General features: G+C 53.6%; 3 protein-coding genes across 9 annotated transcripts; 2 read left to right on the top strand and 1 right to left on the bottom strand.

Annotated features, from left to right (window-relative positions):
• Positions 1-133: 133 nt before the first annotated feature.
• On the top strand, positions 134-5,299 carry ATXN1L (ataxin 1 like). The gene is made up of 2 exons (XM_083513970.1): positions 134-273; positions 380-5,299. Exon 2 carries the CDS (start codon positions 459-461, stop codon positions 2,442-2,444), a length of 1,986 nt encoding a protein of 661 aa, XP_083370096.1. The 5' UTR covers positions 134-273; positions 380-458; the 3' UTR covers positions 2,445-5,299.
• On the bottom strand, positions 5,166-10,317 carry ZNF821 (zinc finger protein 821). Of its 5 annotated transcripts, XM_083513974.1 has the most exons (8): positions 10,006-10,163; positions 9,828-9,895; positions 8,904-9,028; positions 8,640-8,798; positions 8,370-8,512; positions 7,736-7,840; positions 7,236-7,402; positions 5,166-6,927 (listed from the first exon to the last, which is right to left on the bottom strand). In XM_083513974.1, exons 4-8 carry the CDS (start codon positions 8,752-8,754, stop codon positions 6,258-6,260), a joined length of 1,200 nt encoding a protein of 399 aa, XP_083370100.1. In that variant the 5' UTR covers positions 8,755-8,798; positions 8,904-9,028; positions 9,828-9,895; positions 10,006-10,163; the 3' UTR covers positions 5,166-6,257. The 5 variants fall into 5 exon arrangements, with proteins under 5 accessions (XP_083370100.1, XP_083370097.1, XP_083370099.1 ...); XM_083513971.1 differs by lacking the exon at positions 8,904-9,028 and having other exon boundaries at positions 10,006-10,317; XM_083513973.1 differs by lacking the exons at positions 8,904-9,028; positions 9,828-9,895.
• Positions 10,318-10,822: 505 nt separating this feature from the next.
• Positions 10,823-18,509, top strand: IST1 (IST1 factor associated with ESCRT-III). Of its 3 annotated transcripts, none has more exons than XM_083513978.1 (10): positions 10,823-11,110; positions 12,815-12,914; positions 13,485-13,665; positions 13,807-13,894; positions 14,164-14,247; positions 14,663-14,773; positions 14,862-15,065; positions 15,297-15,389; positions 16,988-17,036; positions 17,438-18,509. In XM_083513978.1, exons 2-10 carry the CDS (start codon positions 12,827-12,829, stop codon positions 17,635-17,637), a joined length of 1,098 nt encoding a protein of 365 aa, XP_083370104.1. In that variant the 5' UTR covers positions 10,823-11,110; positions 12,815-12,826; the 3' UTR covers positions 17,638-18,509. The 3 variants fall into 3 exon arrangements, with proteins under 3 accessions (XP_083370104.1, XP_083370103.1, XP_083370102.1); XM_083513977.1 differs by having other exon boundaries at positions 10,985-11,110; positions 17,432-18,509; XM_083513976.1 differs by lacking the exon at positions 10,823-11,110 and adding an exon at positions 11,602-11,741 and having other exon boundaries at positions 17,432-18,509.
• Positions 18,510-18,582: the final 73 nt, after the last annotated feature.

The following is an 18,582-nucleotide window of genomic DNA, read 5'->3' as shown; positions in this document are numbered from 1 at the left end:
AGGGGAAGGGAAGGTGCGTTTGTCGCTATAGCGATGCCGCCGCCGCTTCCTCGGCTGTCGTTATGGCAACCGCAGGCGGCGATCACGTCATCGCTGTGCGCTGTGCGCGCGCCGTCCTAACGTCATGAGCCTCGGCAGTTCCGGCGCGCCGTGCAAGGCGGCGGCAGCGGCGGCGGCGGAGAAGAAAGAGGGCGGGGTCAGGCCCGGGGTGGCTGCGGAGTCGGCGGGCAGAGGGATGGCAGTCAGCCGTGGAGGCGGCGGCGGTGGCGGCGGGTGAGCGACAGGAGTGTCCGGGGCTCCCTTCCCCCCGCCGGGCGGAAGCCGCCCGCCTGCCCCCCCCACCCGGCTGACCCCTGTGCTCTTCTCTGTGTCTTTGCAGGTGATCCCGCCCGGAGACCCCCTTGAGGAGGAGGAGGCGACAGCAGCAGCCCACCTTGCAGCTTCCCGAAGCGAGCGCCATGAGAGCGGCTCAGGAGCGGGGCCAGGAATTCCTCCCCCCCAAGAAGCGCGACCTGCCGGTGGCTGCCAACAACGAAGAGCCGGGGCGGGCGGCTGAGTCGGGTCTGGTGGGCGGCGGCGGCGGCGAGACCTCTGTGGAATGGTCCCGGGGCTCAGCAACAGGCAGGCAGAGCCAGGCACCTTCACGTTACTCGGAGGCTGGTGGCAGCTCCGACACAGTGACCAGTCTTACCGTGGACCAGTACGGCTTATTGTACAAAGTGGCGATGCCCCCAGCCACCTTCTCACCCGTGGTGAATGTTAGCCCGCTGCCTCCAGCCTTCAGTATGACCTCACAGCTGATCCCGCACCCTGGTATCCCCTACTCGCCTATCCATTACACTCAACTTCCTCCTGCTCCCTTGCAGTTTGTGGGATCACACTACTCTGTACCCTATGCCGCCGCTGTGCCTCCTGGCTTCCTGCCCAGCCACCTTCTGTCCTCTTCAGCCAGCCTTGCTGCCTCTCATATCCCACACTTTGTGCCCTATGCACCTCTCCTGGCTGAAGACTCTGCTCCTTCTCCACAGGCAGCCCACAGCTTTGGCAAGACCAGTGCCTCAGTTTTGTCTTCAGGCTCTCTGCAGCCCCATGTTGGAGGTCAGCCACTGGATGTTACACAGGGCCGAATTCCAGTCTATTATCAGATGTCCCGTCTGCCAGCAGGCTATTCATCATTTGAAGCTTCTGTTGCTGGCCCAAACACTGAACAGTCTCTGCAGGAGAATCAGCTAGATCCTAAAGTCACAGCAAATGGGGTGCAAAGGTCTGCCGTGGGGGCGAAGGAAAGTGAGGCTGAAGGGCAGTGGCCAAGGACAACAGTAGAGTGCAGCACTGAAGGTACCTTCTTGACAAGCAGTCAGATTTTGAGAACAGAGATCTCTGTGCCATCTCAGCGGAGCACCCCAGATACAGACCTGGAGGTGCAGAGGGTGGTTGGAGTGCTTGCTTCCCAGGACTACCCTGTTTGTTCTGCTCAGCAGAAGGATGGCTTGAGCCCTCTAAACCTTTCCCATCGTAATCCCCCTGAGCAGAAGGCAGAGTCAATGAGGAACCCAGTGGAACTTGTGGTGGCTGCTACTGCTGAGAAAAGCCACTTTCGGAGACTGTCGGCAAAGTCCCCTGAGGAGCAGCTCCGCCATCGGCAAATACTGAAAGGCATTACAATGGCCAATGGTCGGCCAGTCTCAGGGTCCCTCCTTCCTGGGGCTCAGGATGGCCTGGGAGGTGCAAGTCCTGAGGGAACAGCCCATGAGGGACTACCTGACACGGAATGTGCCCATTCCCAGAGCCACTTACCCTCCCACTTCATGAAAGGAGCCATCATCCAGCTGGCCACAGGAGAGCTAAAGAGGGTGGAGGACCTGCAGACCCAGGACTTTGTGCGCAGTGCAGAGGTGAGTGGTGGCCTCAAGATTGACTCCAGCACTGTGGTGGACATCCAAGAGAGTCCCTGGCAGGGTTTCGTCACACTGCATTTTGTGGTGGGGGAGCAGCAGAGCAAAGTGAGCATCAATGTGCCCCCTGAGCACCCTTTCTTTGTGTATGGACAGGGCTGGTCCTCATGCAGTCCAGAGAGGACAAATCGGCTCTTCTCACTCTCCTGCCACAGGCTGCAGGTGGGAGATGTTTGCATCTCCATCAGTTTACAGAGTCTGAATGGGAGGCTTGTGCCCCAGGCAAGCCCCCAGAGTGCTACCCGAGAGAGACCTGGGCGGGGTGGGGAGAGTCTCCAGGAGCTGCAGAAAAACCCATTGGAGAAGGGTGGGGTGGCAGTGGGCTCCCCCCAGGAGTCCACCCACCATGATCCTGTTTCTCTGCATGGTTGGGCAGGCCCCAGCTTCCAAAGGTCTGGGGAGGAGCCCCGGCCACCACTCCTCCGCCCTTCATTCATTCCCCAGGAGGTTAAGTTGTCCATCGAGGGCCGTTCAAATGCAGGGAAGTGAAGCCCCAGTGGTGGGCGAACTTGTGTGCCACGCTTAACTGGGTTCCTTCCAGTTTGGCCACTGCTCAGATGCTCGGCCCTTCCCCCAGTTGTGTGCCTAGAATCATTCCACTGACAGAGGCTCCTTCTCTCCACCCCCTGTAGGGGAGGTCTGAGCCTGGGTAGGGTAGATTGGGGTCAGCCAAGGGGAGACTCTGAAGGAAGCAGTGACTGCGCTGCTTCTGTGAGGAGAGGAGCAAGGGCTCAACATCCCCCACCACCTCACTCAAGCACTTTATTGGACACTTGCTCACACATAGCAGGAGGGTGCTTTTACCAGGGCAAGGGAGCAGTGAGGGAGTTTGCCAGGTTTCTTCGGTTCGGGTCCCAAGTTAAGGATTTTTGTCTGGGCCTCCCAGCAGCCCCTCTCCAGGCACCGAGTCAAGGGAGCCTGGATTTCTCCTCAGGGAGGTAGTATTTGTATGCAATTTCCTCACATGTGTTAGATTGAAAGGAAATGGTGAATAGTCTGTTAAATTGCAAACCTGGCAATGTGTTGCCTCACAGCTCTGCAGCCAGGTAGAACTCGAATCCCATAGGTGGGTATGGTGTAGGTGTACGTGTGAGAGGATGTTCTAGCTCTGGCTTCTTCAGCTATCTCCATCCTGCTCTTAAGCCCCCACCTCCATCTTCTAGAAAGGCTGCATCCACTTCTGTTGCAGATGCTTTAGATGTTCACAGCTAAGCCAGGTCTGAATGGCCTGGGCTGACTAAGGCTTGTCACAGTTGTGGATGCCTCGAGTTACAGCCAGCTCCTTTGAAAAGTGCAAGGCAGTTTGTATATAAGAGCATGCTAGTGCACATACAGACACTCCTGCTTTTCCTTGGGGTGATTAAAGCATTTCCTATTGAGAGTTTGGAGAGGGGACATTCTGGCCACTGTAACCAGCTTGAATGGCTCCCACTACATGTGTAAGATTTCTTTGGATATTAGAAAAATGTATTCAGGTTCTTCTGATAAAGATGAAAATTGCTCTTCTGTGTGCACTGGTGACTCAGACAGAATGAAAGAAGATAAAACGTGCAAGTGGTTAACGGTTTTTGAGCCGAGAAAGCTGTAGAAGTGCTTGGGTTCAAGAAGCTGGCTGAGTACCTTCTCCTGCACTGGTGCCCACAACTCGGCAGGGGTGAGCTCTAGGGCTCTGAATCATAGCTGTGACTCTGCATCAGTGCCATCCAAGTCCCACTCCAGAATAGCAGCCAGGAAGCTCCTCCCACTGCTCCAAATGGGCAGCCTTGGCTTGTTTCCCTTGGATGTTTTGTCTACAGTTGTTGCTTTTAGGCCATTGCCTACAGGCATTCCTGGCTCACCACGGGAACTGCTTTCCTGTCTGACCAGCCACCTCATCCACTCCAAGCCCTCTCTATATGAAAGGTGGAAGACTTTGCTGTTCTCCTCTGGAAGGCCCGGCACTTTGCACTATTCCGAGCCAGGTTTCCCTGCAAACCACCCTCTGCCTTCCTTACTTGCCCTTGGGCTCCCCTGGATTGTGTGCTTACTAGACCAAGGCTCATTTCCATGTAAATGCTGGCCTAGGTTTGTCCTTCAGCTCCCCTGCCACCAGGGAGGAGATGTCTGCTTCATGCCATTAGGGCAGAGTGCCCTTCTACTCCCAGGGCTTCATGGGAGCTGGATCACTTGCACAGCATCACAGCAGAAGAGCCTGATTGGTCACCTCTTTCATTGGCACCAACTCTGGCCCTCCGTGGCTATTGAGGGTCAGTTCCCCTCAGTTCATCTGGACCGCCCAACACTACTGCCACCCTGGTCCAGTGCTGTTTCAGGATAGCTTGCTGCACAGCCCTTAGGGCCCAGGACCGAGTTAGGAATAGAGCTGCAAAATATGGAAGTGTCTTTGGGCACTACTCCATCTGGGGCCGCTGGAGGGTTGGGAGAACCAGCTTCCTAGAGCAATAAGCTATTTCTCTCTTGTGACACTACAGCACGACCCCTTTCCAAGCCCTAGTAAATATTTGGGAAGGGCTCCCTAATATGCAATACTGTGGGACTGGCAGCTGCACAGCTGTGTCCATTTGGCCATTCCATGGGGTAGGATGGGGGCTGCTAAAAGAGACACGTTTCAGTGTGGGGTGCCAAACTAGGGGGTGATAAACTGGGGTCCTGCTTTTCAGAAGGGCACCAACCAGATACCCTTTCCAGCTAAAACGTTTCCCATCCCTTCTTGCCAGCTGTTTCTGTAGCCCTTGCCTGCAAGAGCAAACATCCGCTTATATTAAGTCCCACCTCTGCCCAGAAACACTGAGCGATGGCCTGACCCAGTGGCTTGTTGCAGAGAAAGTTCCTTTGCTATATCTCAAGATGCACCAAGGAAGAAAGCAAACAGAGTCAGCCTGCCACCCTTCAATCCCTTGCATAGCACCTTAGTTGGGGTGGGTCACCTTCCTGTATGCAGCTGGCAAGGGGCAAGTGTGTAGCAGCCCTGCAACCAACACCAGTCATCTTCACTCCGAAACCCACTGCATCGTATCTCTAAAGCCTTAGGACTAGCCGAGTGCCCAGCCCCTTTTCTCCTACCTGATCTTTAATGAAGCATTACCAATCTAAGGAGGATAATCTATTTTGTTGTGCTTTTTTTGTACCTGTTTTAAATAAATCAATTTGTACTGTATATTTGTATTTTGGGTGAGATCCTTTTTCCTGTTTTACCATTTAAAGTCTCTGTACACACAGATTGTATTTTTATTGTTAATGCTCTTATGAATACTGCATTTAACTTGTTGACTTATGTAAACAGTATATATACATATATCTATATCTATATATATATCTATATAATTATAAGCCAATAGCTTTTCCTTTGATGTGTCTGTGTCTTACTTGTCTCCTGGAGAAAATTTTGGCAGAAATACCAAAGCTCATAAAGGAAACTTCCTTACATTCATACGATGGTCACTAAAGCCCCAATTAGCAATCTTCACACTAGCACAATTAGCTCTGTTCTGTTGTGTAAAAAATTTAACAGGCTGCACATAGGTTTTATGATTTAAGATTAATAGAACAGAACAGACCTGGCTAACAAGACAGAGATAACTTCTCCTCGCTTGTGCAGCCAAGTCTCTCCCTTTTACCTAGTTTGGAAGTTGGGCAAGAGACGACACAGGCTGCTGACCAAGAAAAGAAATATACCCCTCAGCAGGGTCTTCCTCTAGCCTTTGTTTAAAAGTCTGCCTTTCACTGGTGCTCCTTCCACCACCATCTCTCTACGCACAAAGGCAAGAAGAGCAGCAGCACTCAAATCTAGGAGCTTTCTCCCTCCCCAACACATATCCCCCCAGAATGTCAAATTCTTCCACAAACCTCCCATTTGGTGCTGCTGTACCTAAGTCTAGCAGCCACTATGATTAGGCCTAATACACCCCTGTGGGTAACTTGTGAGGCTCCAAGCTGTATTATACACCTCCCTCTTCAGGACTCCACCTTCTTTGTTAGTCCCCACTTAAGAGCTCCAGCGTGATGTAGTAAGGGGCAGGCTACAGAACTGCAAAGTTCCAGCTGAATCTTGCCCAGCAAGGAAGCAACCTGGGCAAGGCAGAAGCAGCAGCTGCCTCTCAAGCTGCTGCAGTGAATTGGCCAAGCCCAAGAGGCACAGACTGAGGACATGTACAATTAATTTATTTCTGATCACAGCCAGTACGCCCGCCCCTTCCTCCCTCCCTGCCCCTCTCAGACCGTTGTCACACTCCAGTTCCATGCTTCACTGGCGGAGCAAGTGGGGCCTCAGCAGACAAGAGCAGGTCCTCCTTTTTACCCTCCTCAGTGCAAGGCACTGGGACTCGGCTCCTCAAAGGCCATTTTACCAAGCAGCTGCCCCTCAAGCTCTAGCCCACCCACTGGCAGTGGGAAGAAGTTCATCTCGGCTGCCAATGCAGCCATGGCCGAGGGGTCCTGGCCAAACTGTGCCCGCAGCATCATGTCCATTTTCTCCAGCCGCCGCTTTAGCCTCTTGGCTTCACGCTCCCGGATGAGCCGAGCCTGCCGCTTCTCAGGGGTCTCGTTGGCCCGCTTGAGGCGCATCGCTTCACGGTCCCGCTGCAGGCGGCGCGCACGCTGCTCGTCCGTCTCCTGCATGCGCTGCAGCCGCTTGGCCTCTCGATCCCTCATGCGCCTCACCTCCCGCTCCTCCGGCGTCTCGTTGTCTCGACGGCTCTTCTTAGCTGTGCGCTCTCGCTCCAGGCGCTGCAGCCGCACCTCCAGGGGCTCGTTCTGCCTTCGCAAGGCCCACTTGCGAACCCCTGGAGCTTGAGCTTCCAGAAGCTTGCGGTAGGCCACGCAGCTGTTGCACACCAGGAGGATGCCAGCAGGATACACTGTGGGGCTGACAGCAGCAGCACCACCACCATCTGCTTTTTCCTCAGCACCAGAAGAAGCCTCAGGGAGGGGAATGGGCAGGGCATCTCCACACAGCACCTCTGACACCTTCTCACTGTGAAAGTCAAAGAGTAGAAATGACGGGTGGTCGGCACAGATCTTAAGAAGCCATTGTGTAGGCTTGCAAGCTACTGCCTTAGCTGTAACCCTCCCCCTCCCTCTGGCCATGCTTACAAGCCACCCCACCCACATGAATGCTGGCCTGCAGAATGCTTCTGGCTGGGGTCACCTATTCCAGCTGCCTCCAGAAATTGCCAGGTATAACCTCCATTGCTTCCATTGAACAGGGCCCCTCCAGGACTTCCAAAATGCGGCCTGGGCCACGTTGTCCCAGTCCCACCGTCAGAGATGCCCACTTCTCACCTGTTGAAAGTAGCATGGCTGGTGAAGCGAGCCCCACACACCGCACAGTTGGACAGTTGGTCCTCGGAGTGGATGAGGAGGTGCCTGCCCAAGGAGCCCGGGGAGCTGAGTGCTCGGCCACAGACGGGACACAGGTAGCTCTTGGCACTGACCACAGCTGCCGTATGCTGCAAACGAGGCCGGGCTGTGAGGCAAGGGCTCCGCCGCCCTGTCCCCCTCTCAGCTGTCCCTATGAGGGCTGGCAGCCAAGGCCAAGCCACGGAAGAGCTCCCTCTTCTGTTAGGGAAAGAAGGAGAGAGACCCGCAAGGCCTTCCCTGGGATGTGGTGCAAACCCACCAGGGGGGATGATTCAAATTGCATCCAATGCCAACAGCCCCTGCCCCCATCCCCACCCTTTCCCAGTCCAGGATTACTAATTTCAGCCTGGAAGGAAAGGGGGAGCCAGGGCAGGGATGGTTTAGCCTTGCGTGATGGTCTCATCAAAGCCCCCTCTAAGTACCTGATAGACGTGAGTGACAAGCTGCTCCCTGCTTCCACACTCTAGCTGGCAGAGGGGACAACGGGAGAGTCCCATCAGGGTATCTGGGCTGGCATTTAAACCCATCTGCAAGCAAGGAAAAGCAGGCTAAGGAAAGAGCAGAGGACAAGACCCATACCTGGTATTCTGCCACATGCATACACATACCCCTCCCCCCCCCAACTAATGCTGCACCAGACCCTTTAAGACCATGTTGACGGATTCTCTACAATGTAAGATTAGCCCTGCGCAATCAGATTGAGGGTCTACCTAGTTGTGTATTGTCTTTCTAACAAAGAGCAGCCAACCAAATGCCTCTTCTGGGAAGCCCAGAATGAGATGACAACAGCTCTATCACTCCCCTTGCCCCCATTACTATTAGGGAACTCTAATGCCAAAAAGTCCAGACCCAATCACTTGAGCCTGCTGTAGTGATCACTTGGACACATCAATGGACCAGGCCCAGGAATCCCAGAGTGGGCTATACAGTCCTCTTTCTCCATGCTAGAGCCATTCAAGAGTCTGCTATTGCTATTCTCCCTTCCACCGAGTAACCACAGCAGTGTTGCACTTTTGCTTTAGTATGTGTTGCCTACGGCCAATGTGATGCACTTGCCTCATGGCCTCGAGCGACCTGCTTGCTGCAGCCCAGCTGCTCAGTAAGTTCCAGTTCCTTTTTCACTGTCGCTGATGCTCCGTCCTCCTCAGAAGCATGGGAGGAGACCTCATCTTGTGTTGTCTCATCCCCCTCGCTATCACCTGGAATACAGAACAGCTTTAGGCCTCTGCCACAGACCAGCTGACAGGATTCCAAAGCAGCATGCAGGTGTTTGGTCTCTCCCAGGTGTCCCAGAGCTGCCCTTGTGTACAAGATGGGGAAACTCACTGTTGCTGCTGCTGCTACTGCTGCTGTTGGAGTCCTTTTCTTGTGGTGGAGGTGGCAGCTGCTGCATGAGTGGTGACTGGGCTCCAAGCAGCCCAGGGAAGTCTCTTCGCATCATGGCCTGACGTGTGTGCTCTTCTAACCCAGCAAAGACTTGCTCCCCTGGAAGTACAATGGGGGAGGAAGAAGCCGCATTAGCCCATTGCCCTTCCCAAGCCCAGTCATTCCTTGCCCCCTCCTCAGATGCCCAGTGATGGTCTCCCCTACCTGAAGATGGCCCAGAATGGGACTAATGCCTGGGCTCCATTCCCCAAAACAGCTTTCCCCAAACCCTTCCTGCAAAGCAACGGTGGCCTGACCAATCCGTCCCTTCGCATCCTTTCCAACATGACCTGGAAATACAAATGTCTTCAGCAGCATTAAGCACACAGGGAGGGCTCTTGCCTGCCCTGGCTCCGCCCTAGAATTTGCATGTGCTCTCCCACCCCCAGGGCCCATATTTTGGAAGAGCTTGTCCTGCCATACAGGTTCTCCTCCAGGGGCAAAGCTGTTACATGTGTGTAAAAGATGCTTTACTATAGGCAATAGCAAACCTACTTATCTACTTTTGCAAGCCAAATTTGTGGTGGGAGACTTCTTCTGTGGATTTTGTAGTCCAGGTTTAGTTATCTGCTTTAGTTCCTCCTTGATATGTTTTCTCTTAAGTTGTGCAAAGTGGGCATTGCTTGCCTGAAATTGCCAGACTCTTTCCTGGGCCTTTGCTATTTCCATTCTGATCCTAAAGCTATCATGGTGCCTGGAAGTCCCCTGTTCCTCATTGTGCAAGGGAGACTAGCCAGCCATTCCCAACTAGTGCTGAAAAGCTGTTCATTTGCAGAAGAAACATCAGTGGGTAAGGTGGCCCAATGAGAGACAGAATGCCACTAGAATGGCGGAGAGGGGTTCTGAGCCCCCAGAGTACCTAAGGAGCCCTTAGGCTCCAAGAGGTGTTACGTGGACATGTCTCAGCTCAGCCAACAAATCCTCGATGCTGGGCAGGGAGTCCCCACCAGGGCTATGGGAGAAGAATGCAGCAAATAGTGGAGGGGAGGGCTGTCCCCCCCATCATTTTGTGGATGAGGATGCCTCGCTTGAGCGGGGGAAGGGGGTGAAGGTGGAAGTGACAACAGCCCCCCTCCCCTTATTACTCACAGTGGACTTTATTGGGGGTGGTCTGTTTCCGACGGGACATGGTTTTCCCCCCCCCAGGGGGGGCGCACCTGCGGAAAGAAGAGCCCTGTCACCATGCGGGGGATGACCAGGGTAGGCGAGCGGGGGGCGTTTAGAGATCAGCCCCCACCCCGCGCTGGAGCAAATCCTTGGCCCTTACCTGACTCCGTCGCCCGGCCTGGACTCGCCCAGCAGCGCTGCAGGAGGACAAAGGGCCGCCCGGGCTGGCAGACAGACAGACAGAGGAAGATGGCGGCACGGCGGGAGCGCCCGGCTCGTGCACGGCGGGACCGACGGACAGACAGGCGGACGGGGGCGCGCTGCGCTGGAGCCCTCCCCTCCGAGCGGAGCGCGCCTCCTGCCTGGCAGCAGGGGCGCCGATCCCGAGGCCGGCGCAGGCGATCAGCCGGGAGGGGGTCCCGCAGCCATCAGGCCGGCGCCTCCGGGGGCTTCACACACCCAGACCAGCCAGCAGGGCCAGAGTTGTGTCCTTCGGCGCTCTCCAGGGGCCCAGCTACCGAGGAGTAGGAGGAGCAGGAGCAACTGCTGCTGCTGCAACCCGCCTCCCTTGCCCCGAGTCGCCTCTTTCCACGGGGCCGCTTCTCCTCTTGTCGCAGCGGCAGCGCCGCGGTGCTAGTGGCGGGGCTGCCGCCGTCCCCGCCTCTTTTCAAGCCACGAGCAGGGGGACCCGATTGACGCCCCCGCCATGCCCTGCAAGGTGCCCGGCCTTTCACGCGAGCGCCCCTACAGCGGGAGGGCTCCAGTCTGCCGCGCGACGCCCCCGTGGGTGGGAAGCAGCTCGGAGGGAGGGGGGCAGTGGGCGGGGCCGCCGCCTCTTCCTCCTCCTTCTCCGACGTCGTACCCGACGAGGCCGGAACTCTCCAGCCGCGGTTGAGGGCTATGGAGGGACCTCAATGAAGGTAACGCTCGCTTTAGGAAGTACGACTTTTATTGAGGTCCCTCTTTCTCCGGGGAGAGATCCCTCCGCCCGTAAAGTAGTTCCGTACCAACACAAAGCGCCCCGTGCGTCGCTGCACTGTATCTTGGAGAAGCCGCGTCGCAGACGGAGGACCGGACGCTGCTAGGAACTACGACTATTGCTTTTGCTACTGTCGCTGTCGCGCACCTCCTTCTCCTGAAAAGCAGAGAAGAGACGTATCCCTCCGCCTGCCCAGCTGAGGCCGGACCCGTGACGCCGCCGACGCCACCTTCGCTGCCTGCCGGGACAGACGGAGACAAAAAGACTCCCCCCCCCCCGCCCCCGGGTAAGGCCGTCCCGGCTGACCGCCTTCGCTCGGCTCTGCGTTTTCCGGGGAGCGGGGCCGTTGCCCTCCTTGGACGACTCGAGGTCCTGGTTCCCGCCGCCCTCACAAGCCTCCCCCGCCTTCCCGGTCGCCTTTCGCCCGAGGAACGGGGCGAGGCAGGGAAGGGCCCCGGGAAAGGCGAGAGAGGCCCGGAGGGACCGCCGCCTGAAGCTGCCTTCGGCCAGCCGGTGGCGGGAGGCGCGGGCGAAGAAGAGGCGCTTCCTGGTCCGCGGCTGGCGGGCTTGGCCTCTGCCCAGCCTGACCGCTCGCCTTCCCTTCCGGCTCTTGCTCCTGCCGCTGGCCGGGAATGGCTCCTCCTTGGGGCCTGTAGCACATCGAAACTGGCTGTCTGGGCCACGGGTCGGGCGGCGCTCGTGTTTCGCTTTTGGGGTCTCTGAACCCGGAGCGGGCAGCTGCCTGTGTCTAGCCGAAAGCGAAGCCGTTGCCGGAAGAAGAGTTGAGAATTGCCTTCGTGCCTCTGTAGTTCAACTACCTGCAAACTCCCCCACCCTCTTGGAGCAAATCCTCCACCAGCTCCCACATAGGTGGGAGCTGAGCTCTCTACCGCTTCCAGTGCTGAAAAGCGGGGCAGGTTTGTCCTCCAGGGATTGAAACTGGTTAAAGAGATCCAAGGTTGTGAGCTGCCCCTTGTGCTGTATATGGTTGGGCCTGGCTGATCAAATCATGTACAAAAGGGGGGGAAACCAGAAATCTGTTGCTTGCACAGATGAAAGTGCTCTACACATACATACAGACAAACACACACACACACACACACACACACACACAGCATTTCTTAAATAGGTTTTGGCATACTGTACTATTACACACACTTGAGTGTATGGGCTCTGTTTAAAAATGGCTGGCATTTATAGTCTATTCAAACATTTATTTTTGCTGTATACGAAAATGCGCATTAAAATTACTTATATTTGCTTGTTTGCTTTATTATATATTTGCAGCGGAGATAAAACATTACAGCTCGCAACCTTTCCACATTCAAACCAATCCAGATCCTGAGATCTGAGACAATTCACTGTCTGCCTCTCCAAAAGATGTTCAGCAGGTAGCAACAAGAGAACAGATCCCCCCCCCCCGCTCCAATTGTGAAATGCTCCAGCACCATGCAAAAAATAAATTGATTAATTTAAAAAATGTCCAGTAGCACCTTAGAGGCTACCTAAGTTTGTTCTGGGTATAAGCTTTCGTGCACATGCACACTTCTTCAGATACCTACGAAACCTTATACCCAGAACAAACTTAGCTGGTCTCTAAGGTGCTCCTGGACATTTATTTTATTTTATTTTGACTGTGTTAGACCAACACAGCTACCTACCTGAATCTAGAACCATGCAAAAAAGTTATTCTCAGCATTTGGACAGCGCTGATGATTGAGATTTTTGAGAATACTGGTGTCCTGCTTGTGTAGAGCAGGGAATATTGTGTTTAGATTAATTTTTGAGCACTTTTGGTGTTTTATATTTGTATCACTTTTTTGAATTTTAAATGTATTTTGTATTTTATTCTAAATAACTCTGGAATGGCTCTGAATGTGCAAAGCAATATATAAATATTACAAGTAGAATATATCTACACAGGAAACTGCTAGCTGTCTGCCTTTAACACACATGACAGTAGGCTTTTTCTCTCTTGTATTCTTGGCAGGAATTCTACACCATGTTAGGCTCTGGATTCAAGGCCGAGCGCTTGCGAGTCAACCTACGTCTTGTCATCAATCGCCTCAAACTGTTGGAGAAAAAGAAAAGTGAGTGGACTTTCCTACCTAATTCCTTGACCTCATCACCAGAGCAGTGATTCAGGAGGTTTCTGGTAGTCGTGGTGTCCCACAACACCATGTGCAGGCTATAAATTAAGAGATGCTTAATTTATAGCCTGCACATGTTGTTTCAGTGTATCTGAAGAAGTGTGCATGCACACGGAAGCTTATACTACTCAGTTGGTCTCTAGGGTGCTACATTATAATTTTTAAATTCTTTTGGAAGGGTTCTTTAAAAGACTTTCTTAGATCATATAACTTTTTTGAAGACTTGATTTTTTAAAGGGAGTTTTTAGGTTTTTAAGAAGAGTCTTTTTAACTATCTTCTAGCCCCACTATACTCATTGAATGGACATGGTTACTTAATTTCAACATGTCTATTCTGAGTATACGGGAAAAGTGCGTCCTATAGGGCGAAAGATACGGTAACTTAGTTGGAGACAACCCACAGTCCTTCTTGGTGGAGCCCCTCTCTTTGCATACACAAACACCCCAGGCGGGGCCAGGGCAGGCTTGTGGGCCTCCCCTGCTGCCCCATGATGAACCCTTTTCTTGCAGCTGAGCTAGCCCAGAAGGCACGGAAGGAAATTGCTGACTACCTGTCTGCTGGCAAAGATGAGCGGGCTCGCATCCGTGTGGAGCACATCATCCGGGAGGACTACTTGGTGGAGGCCATGGAGATCCTGGAGCTCTACTGTGACTTGCTTCTGGCACGCTTTGGCCTCATACAATCTATGAAGTAAGGTCTTGGCCTATGGGGAAGAGGGTGCTGGGTGCCTGCCACATGTCCCCTCCCCTCAGTCTGCTAGGTCTGGGACCTATTTGTCCTCCTTGTCTTTCAACTACTTGTTCACTCTTGCCTTACTTTGTGTCCCTTCAGGGAGCTGGACTCCGGCCTGGCAGAAGCTGTCTCCACCCTCATCTGGGCTGCCCCCCGACTGCAAGCGGAGGTGGCTGAGCTGAAAATGGTGAGTAGTGCCAGTTGTGTCTTGGCAGGCTGCTCAGCCTTCCTGGACACCTGGGGGCAGCAGTTGGGAAAAGACTTTGATCTATCCTCACAGGATGCTCAGAGAACTTGGTGACTTTCTTGTTTGATCTGGGAGTTTAGGTTGGCTCCAGTCTCCAAACTCCTGAACCTTTTGTCCAGGGGTGCTGCGATAGTTGCTGTGCCCTGTCTTAAATAGAGGGGAGTCAGTGGTGCCTGGACTCTGTTTTGAGTGTGCCATTTCCATACTAGGTTGCTGACCAGCTCTGTGCCAAGTACAGCAAAGAGTATGGCAAGTTGTGCCGGAGCAACCAGATTGGGACCGTCAATGACAGGGTGAGTGGAATGGGAAGGGCATCATGGGGGTGAGATAGCGGTAAGGCTCTCAGGAGCTACTAACCACAATGGCTACGTCTTCCTCTGCTGTCAGAAGTGATCTGCTCCTGAAGTCAGTTGCTGGGAATCGCAGGTGAAGGAGAGCGCTGCTGCTGCTCCACTCAGGGGCTTCTTGTTGGGGCATCTGTTTGGCCACTGTGAGGACAGGATGCTGGGCTAGACAGGCGGATCCAGCAGGCTGTTCTTATGGGAGGGAACAATATCAGTGCTTCATAAAGATGAGTTGTTTGCAGCAGGTGGTCCTGCCTGTGGTAGAAATTTATCTTTTTTCTGGCTTGGATATCTCTTAGCTAGGTAAGTGTTCTTGACCTGCCCAGCTCAGTGAAGGGCTCACTCTTCCCTCCCTCCCTTCCAGCTGATGCACAAGTTGAGCGTAGAGGCACCTCCCAAAATCCTAGTGGAGAGGTACCTGATTGAGATCGCAAAGAACTACAACGTGCCCTATGAGCCAGACTCTGTTGTCATGGTGAGTGACTGGGAGGCGGTTCCACTCTCAATTCCCTCAGTAGCAGCTCCCTTTCCCACATGTGACATCAGCTTCTTCCTCTTCCCAGGCTGAGGCTCCCGCAGGCGTGGAAGCTGACCTGATTGATGTGGGATTCGTGGATGATACAAAGAAAGGTGGCCGTGGAGGTGGTGGCGGTGGCGGCGGCTTCATGACCCCAATGGCTGGTCCTGATGGAGTTGTGCCAATGCCAATGCCCATGCCCATGCCGTCTCCAGCTCCCCCTTTTGCATACCCACCTCCAAAGGGACCAGTAAGTCCTATGTCTTGCTTGTAACAGGAGGGGAGTCTGTAAAGTTGGGATTGGGGGTGGTAGTGGGGGGGGGGAGGAAAGGATAGCAGTCTACTGTGGTGAGTTAGCATCTGAGCACACCTCACTACCTGCTGTGTGAACAAGGTTTTCCAGCTGTTCTGGCAGGTATTGCCTATCTGATTCTGCCATTAGGAAGGGGTGCTGGTCTGACTTAACAATTTCTCCCTTTAGGAGCACTTCAACGGGCTACCGGTGGGCACCTACCAGCCTTTCACCAGCCTTCACCCACCTCAGATTCCAGCAACACCTCCAACATACGAGTCTGTAAGTACTGCTGATGAAAAACAAAAGCTGAATTGCTGGGAGGGCAAGTCCTCTCTGCTGGGACTGTTGCTGTCCCTAGTCTAGTGCTGGGTATTGGCAGGCCTTCCCACTTGGACTGACTGAGGAGTTGCCATCCACTGGATTTGGGCTTGCAGCAAACTTCATGCACGTTTGATATGATTTTGATTTATTGCATTTCTATGTTGCTTTTCATTCATTCATTCTATGTTGCTTTTCATCTCAAAGCAGCTTACAAACAATAAATAGCCATAACATAATAAAACATACTAGCATGTCACAAATACATCATATAAAATAATTAACAAATTATCAATAAAACATCAATAAAACAGTGGCAGTCTATAAAAAAACTTAACAAAACAGCAACTAAAAATAAGCTAAACCTCACAATTACAGCAAGTCATGCGATTAACAAATCAATTCGGCATTTAGAATCTATAAAACAATATTAAAAACATTAACAAAATAGCAATTAAAAATATAAGCTAAGCACTAAGTTCATTCACACAGTCTCTGTACCCCCATGACTCATAATCTTTCACTCTGTTCAGTTCATTATAATACACATAAATGCACATAATGCCAGATGTTGCACTGGCTGGGGTCCTCGAGTAGTGGGCCATGGTGGAGATGATGGGGCTCTTAGGCCTACCGCCAGTGGTAAGGTGGATGTTGACTGCCTAGGCATTGTTGAGGAGAAACTTGCCCAGGTCACTTTCAATAATCAGGAGTCCCATTCCCACTTGAGGAAGTCCAAGACAAGCCTGTCCCTCTGGAGCAGCGAGTGGCAACTGCACTTGGTTTAGAGGACGACCAGGAGGTCCAGCAGTGGCCCTGTAGCCTGTCCACCAGGAACTGCTCCAGCTTCTTCAGCCGCACCTTGGTTGACATTGTGGTGGTGGAGGAGGCAGCCGCTGAGGGGATCGAGCAGGGCAGCTACTTGAGTCTACCAGGCAGGAGGGAGGGGCTGTGATAAAGATACCAAGGGAGCTTCAGCATGATCTCAGCAGCCTGGATGAGCTTGCAGGCAGTGACTCAGAGGTCACCTTGGTCTCAGAGACCAGGCTGCTGCCCATGGAAAGCATGAGCGGAGGACATTGGCCAGCAGGGGTAGAGGATGAGATGTGGGGGTGGGCTGAGCAGCTAGGGAGTGTGGAAATGGGGATGTGTCCACCTTCAGGCCTTTCGCTTGTTCAGCTACTGCTCTCCAAACTTCTGTGGTTGCTGGTGGTGGTGCTTCATGTCAGGTTGAAGGTGAGACCGCCAGCGATGGTGAAGAGCTACTGCACCGTCAGGCCGTCCTTGGGGGACATAGTCAGGGCCGCTTGCTAGTCAGGAAGTCAGCCATGCTGAGCAGCTCTCCCTCACCTATGGCACCACCAGGCCAGGCTCACCACCACTGCTTCCTCCTCCAGATTCCTCATTTCCTCCTTCCTTCTGCTGTCTGGTCAGGCTGCATGAAGAAGATGGGAACACCAGATATGGTGCTTCTGCTGTGCATGTAGGCCTCTAGGGAGTTGTCAGGTGGTGGTTCTGTGTGGGGTGCTCCATGCAAAGCCAGTTTTTTTCTGTTTCAGATTGATGACATGGGTGCTGACAAGGAATTGCCATCCCCACAGGTGACCGGTGAGTGCAGAGCTGGAGGGGGAGGCTGTGGAGCTGGCAAGGCAGTGAGGAGGGAGGGAGGTGCTGATGTCAGGGGAAAGCTGGTGCTTGTGTTTATTGTTGGTCCCCTTCACTCTTGTGTTTGCTCTTGAGTTGCTAAGCATGTGCCCATGTGTGTCTGTGTTGGGGCAGAGACTGGGACTCTTCATGGCAGAGAGCTTGGGCCCCTTTAGCAACTGGCAGGAGCTGCAAGGCTCAACTGAAGTGCAGCAAGTGCTCACTTCTTCAGGACATATACTAACTGTAGTACAGCAAAAAGAAGAATGGTCCTACCCCTGCCCCTACTACTGTTAGGTAGACTACTGTTTTCGCTGCCTTGAGCCTGCCCACTGCTTGTAACCAGTCACTCTTGTCTGCTGCAGGACCAGCCCCAAAGCCACAGCCGAGGGGGAGGCCACCAGCTGCAGTTCCTACTTCGGGCGATAATTTTGTGCTGCCAGAGTTGCCATCTGTGCCAGACACGCTGCCTGCCGCTTCTGCTGGTGCCAACACTTCCGCCTCAGAAGACATTGACTTCGATGACCTCTCTCGAAGGTTTGAGGAACTGAAGAAGAAAACTTAAAAAGAGCCCCTGAACAGGGGGCCGATGGGCCTGATTGCTGCCTCCTCCTTCCCTCTTAGCACGGCCAAGTGCTCGTTCCTCTTCCTCCGCTTGGCCTTTCTCCCTTCTGTACTTACACCAAATGCCACTGCTTTTCTGACATTCTGCTCCAGGAGTGGGGGACTGCACAGCCTCTTTGAGATGGGAGCAGGAACAATCCCTCCGAATGCATTGCTCTGCAGTCTGCAGCCGGGCATTAGAGGGGAAAGGGAGTGATGTAGGTGGCCTCTCATTTGGACAGACAGTGGTGTAGGGACACCAACCTGAAGATTCTGGGCAACGTAGTTGGACAGAAGCGCCCCCCCCCCTCCAGGCATGTGCTGTGGAAGGGGAGCTGCTCTGGGCCCCTGATAGCTTTGTTTTGCCTGCCGCGTTCTCAGGGAGCCCTCCGGGGCCATTATGACTTTCCTTTGGGGAGGGATGCTGTGGGGCACAGGAGTTGACCAGTCTACACTCCTTGTGGCTCAGTGATCCTCCTGCCTCTGGCTTGCAGAGCAGCAGGCACATTTTCCTAGCTTTGAGTGAGCCCAGTTCTGCCTTAACGTGGCTCTGCATCAGGCTGGGTTCAGGGCCATTGCTTGACATGTGCCATCACTCCTGGTTCTCTAGCCTCTTCCCTTGCCTATAGGGCAAAGCCATGGGTGGTGGTGGTGACAGCAGCAGCAACACATCCAGCAACTTCTGCTGCTCTTACAGACCAGCTGCAGTGCCAGCAGCCAACCTCAGCTCTCCCATGTAACACTCTGTATGTAACTCTTTCTTGTGGCTTTTCTGGGACAATTTGATTGGTTTGTATCTTCTCTATTCTAAATAAAGTTGAGGAATAGCCTTGACTGGATCTGTCTCAAGTGAAACATAATATTTCCTGGCTTCTGGCAGTGGTGGAGGGGAAGCAAAGGAGGCATG

Source organism: Podarcis liolepis, assembly GCF_965112155.1.
Source record: "Podarcis liolepis genome assembly, chromosome: 7".
Lineage (NCBI taxonomy): Eukaryota > Metazoa > Chordata > Lepidosauria > Squamata > Lacertidae > Podarcis > Podarcis liolepis.
Note: the sequence above shows the minus strand (reverse complement) of the source record. Positions and strands in the feature narration are given on the sequence as shown.

What these genes read in the sequence shown, in the direction of transcription:
- ATXN1L (XM_083513970.1), top strand. Translation starts at nt 459, where the DNA reads ATGAGAGCGGCTCAGGAGCGGGGCCAGGAATTCCTCCCCCCCAAGAAG.
- ZNF821 (XM_083513971.1), bottom strand. Translation starts at nt 9,867, where the DNA reads ATGTCCCGTCGGAAACAGACCACCCCCAATAAAGTCCACT. An exon ending in CACCCCCAATAAAGTCCACT is followed by an intron (nt 8,799 to 9,827) that starts GTGAGTAATAAG and finishes TTGTACTTCCAG; the next exon opens with GGGAGCAAGTCTTTGCTGGG. An exon ending in CAGTAGCAGCAGCAGCAACA is followed by an intron (nt 8,513 to 8,639) that starts GTGAGTTTCCCC and finishes TCTGTATTCCAG; the next exon opens with GTGATAGCGAGGGGGATGAG.
- IST1 (XM_083513977.1), top strand. Translation starts at nt 12,827, where the DNA reads ATGTTAGGCTCTGGATTCAAGGCCGAGCGCTTGCGAGTCAACCTACGT. An exon ending in ACTGTTGGAGAAAAAGAAAA is followed by an intron (nt 12,915 to 13,484) that starts GTGAGTGGACTT and finishes CTTTTCTTGCAG; the next exon opens with CTGAGCTAGCCCAGAAGGCA. An exon ending in GGCCTCATACAATCTATGAA is followed by an intron (nt 13,666 to 13,806) that starts GTAAGGTCTTGG and finishes GTGTCCCTTCAG; the next exon opens with GGAGCTGGACTCCGGCCTGG.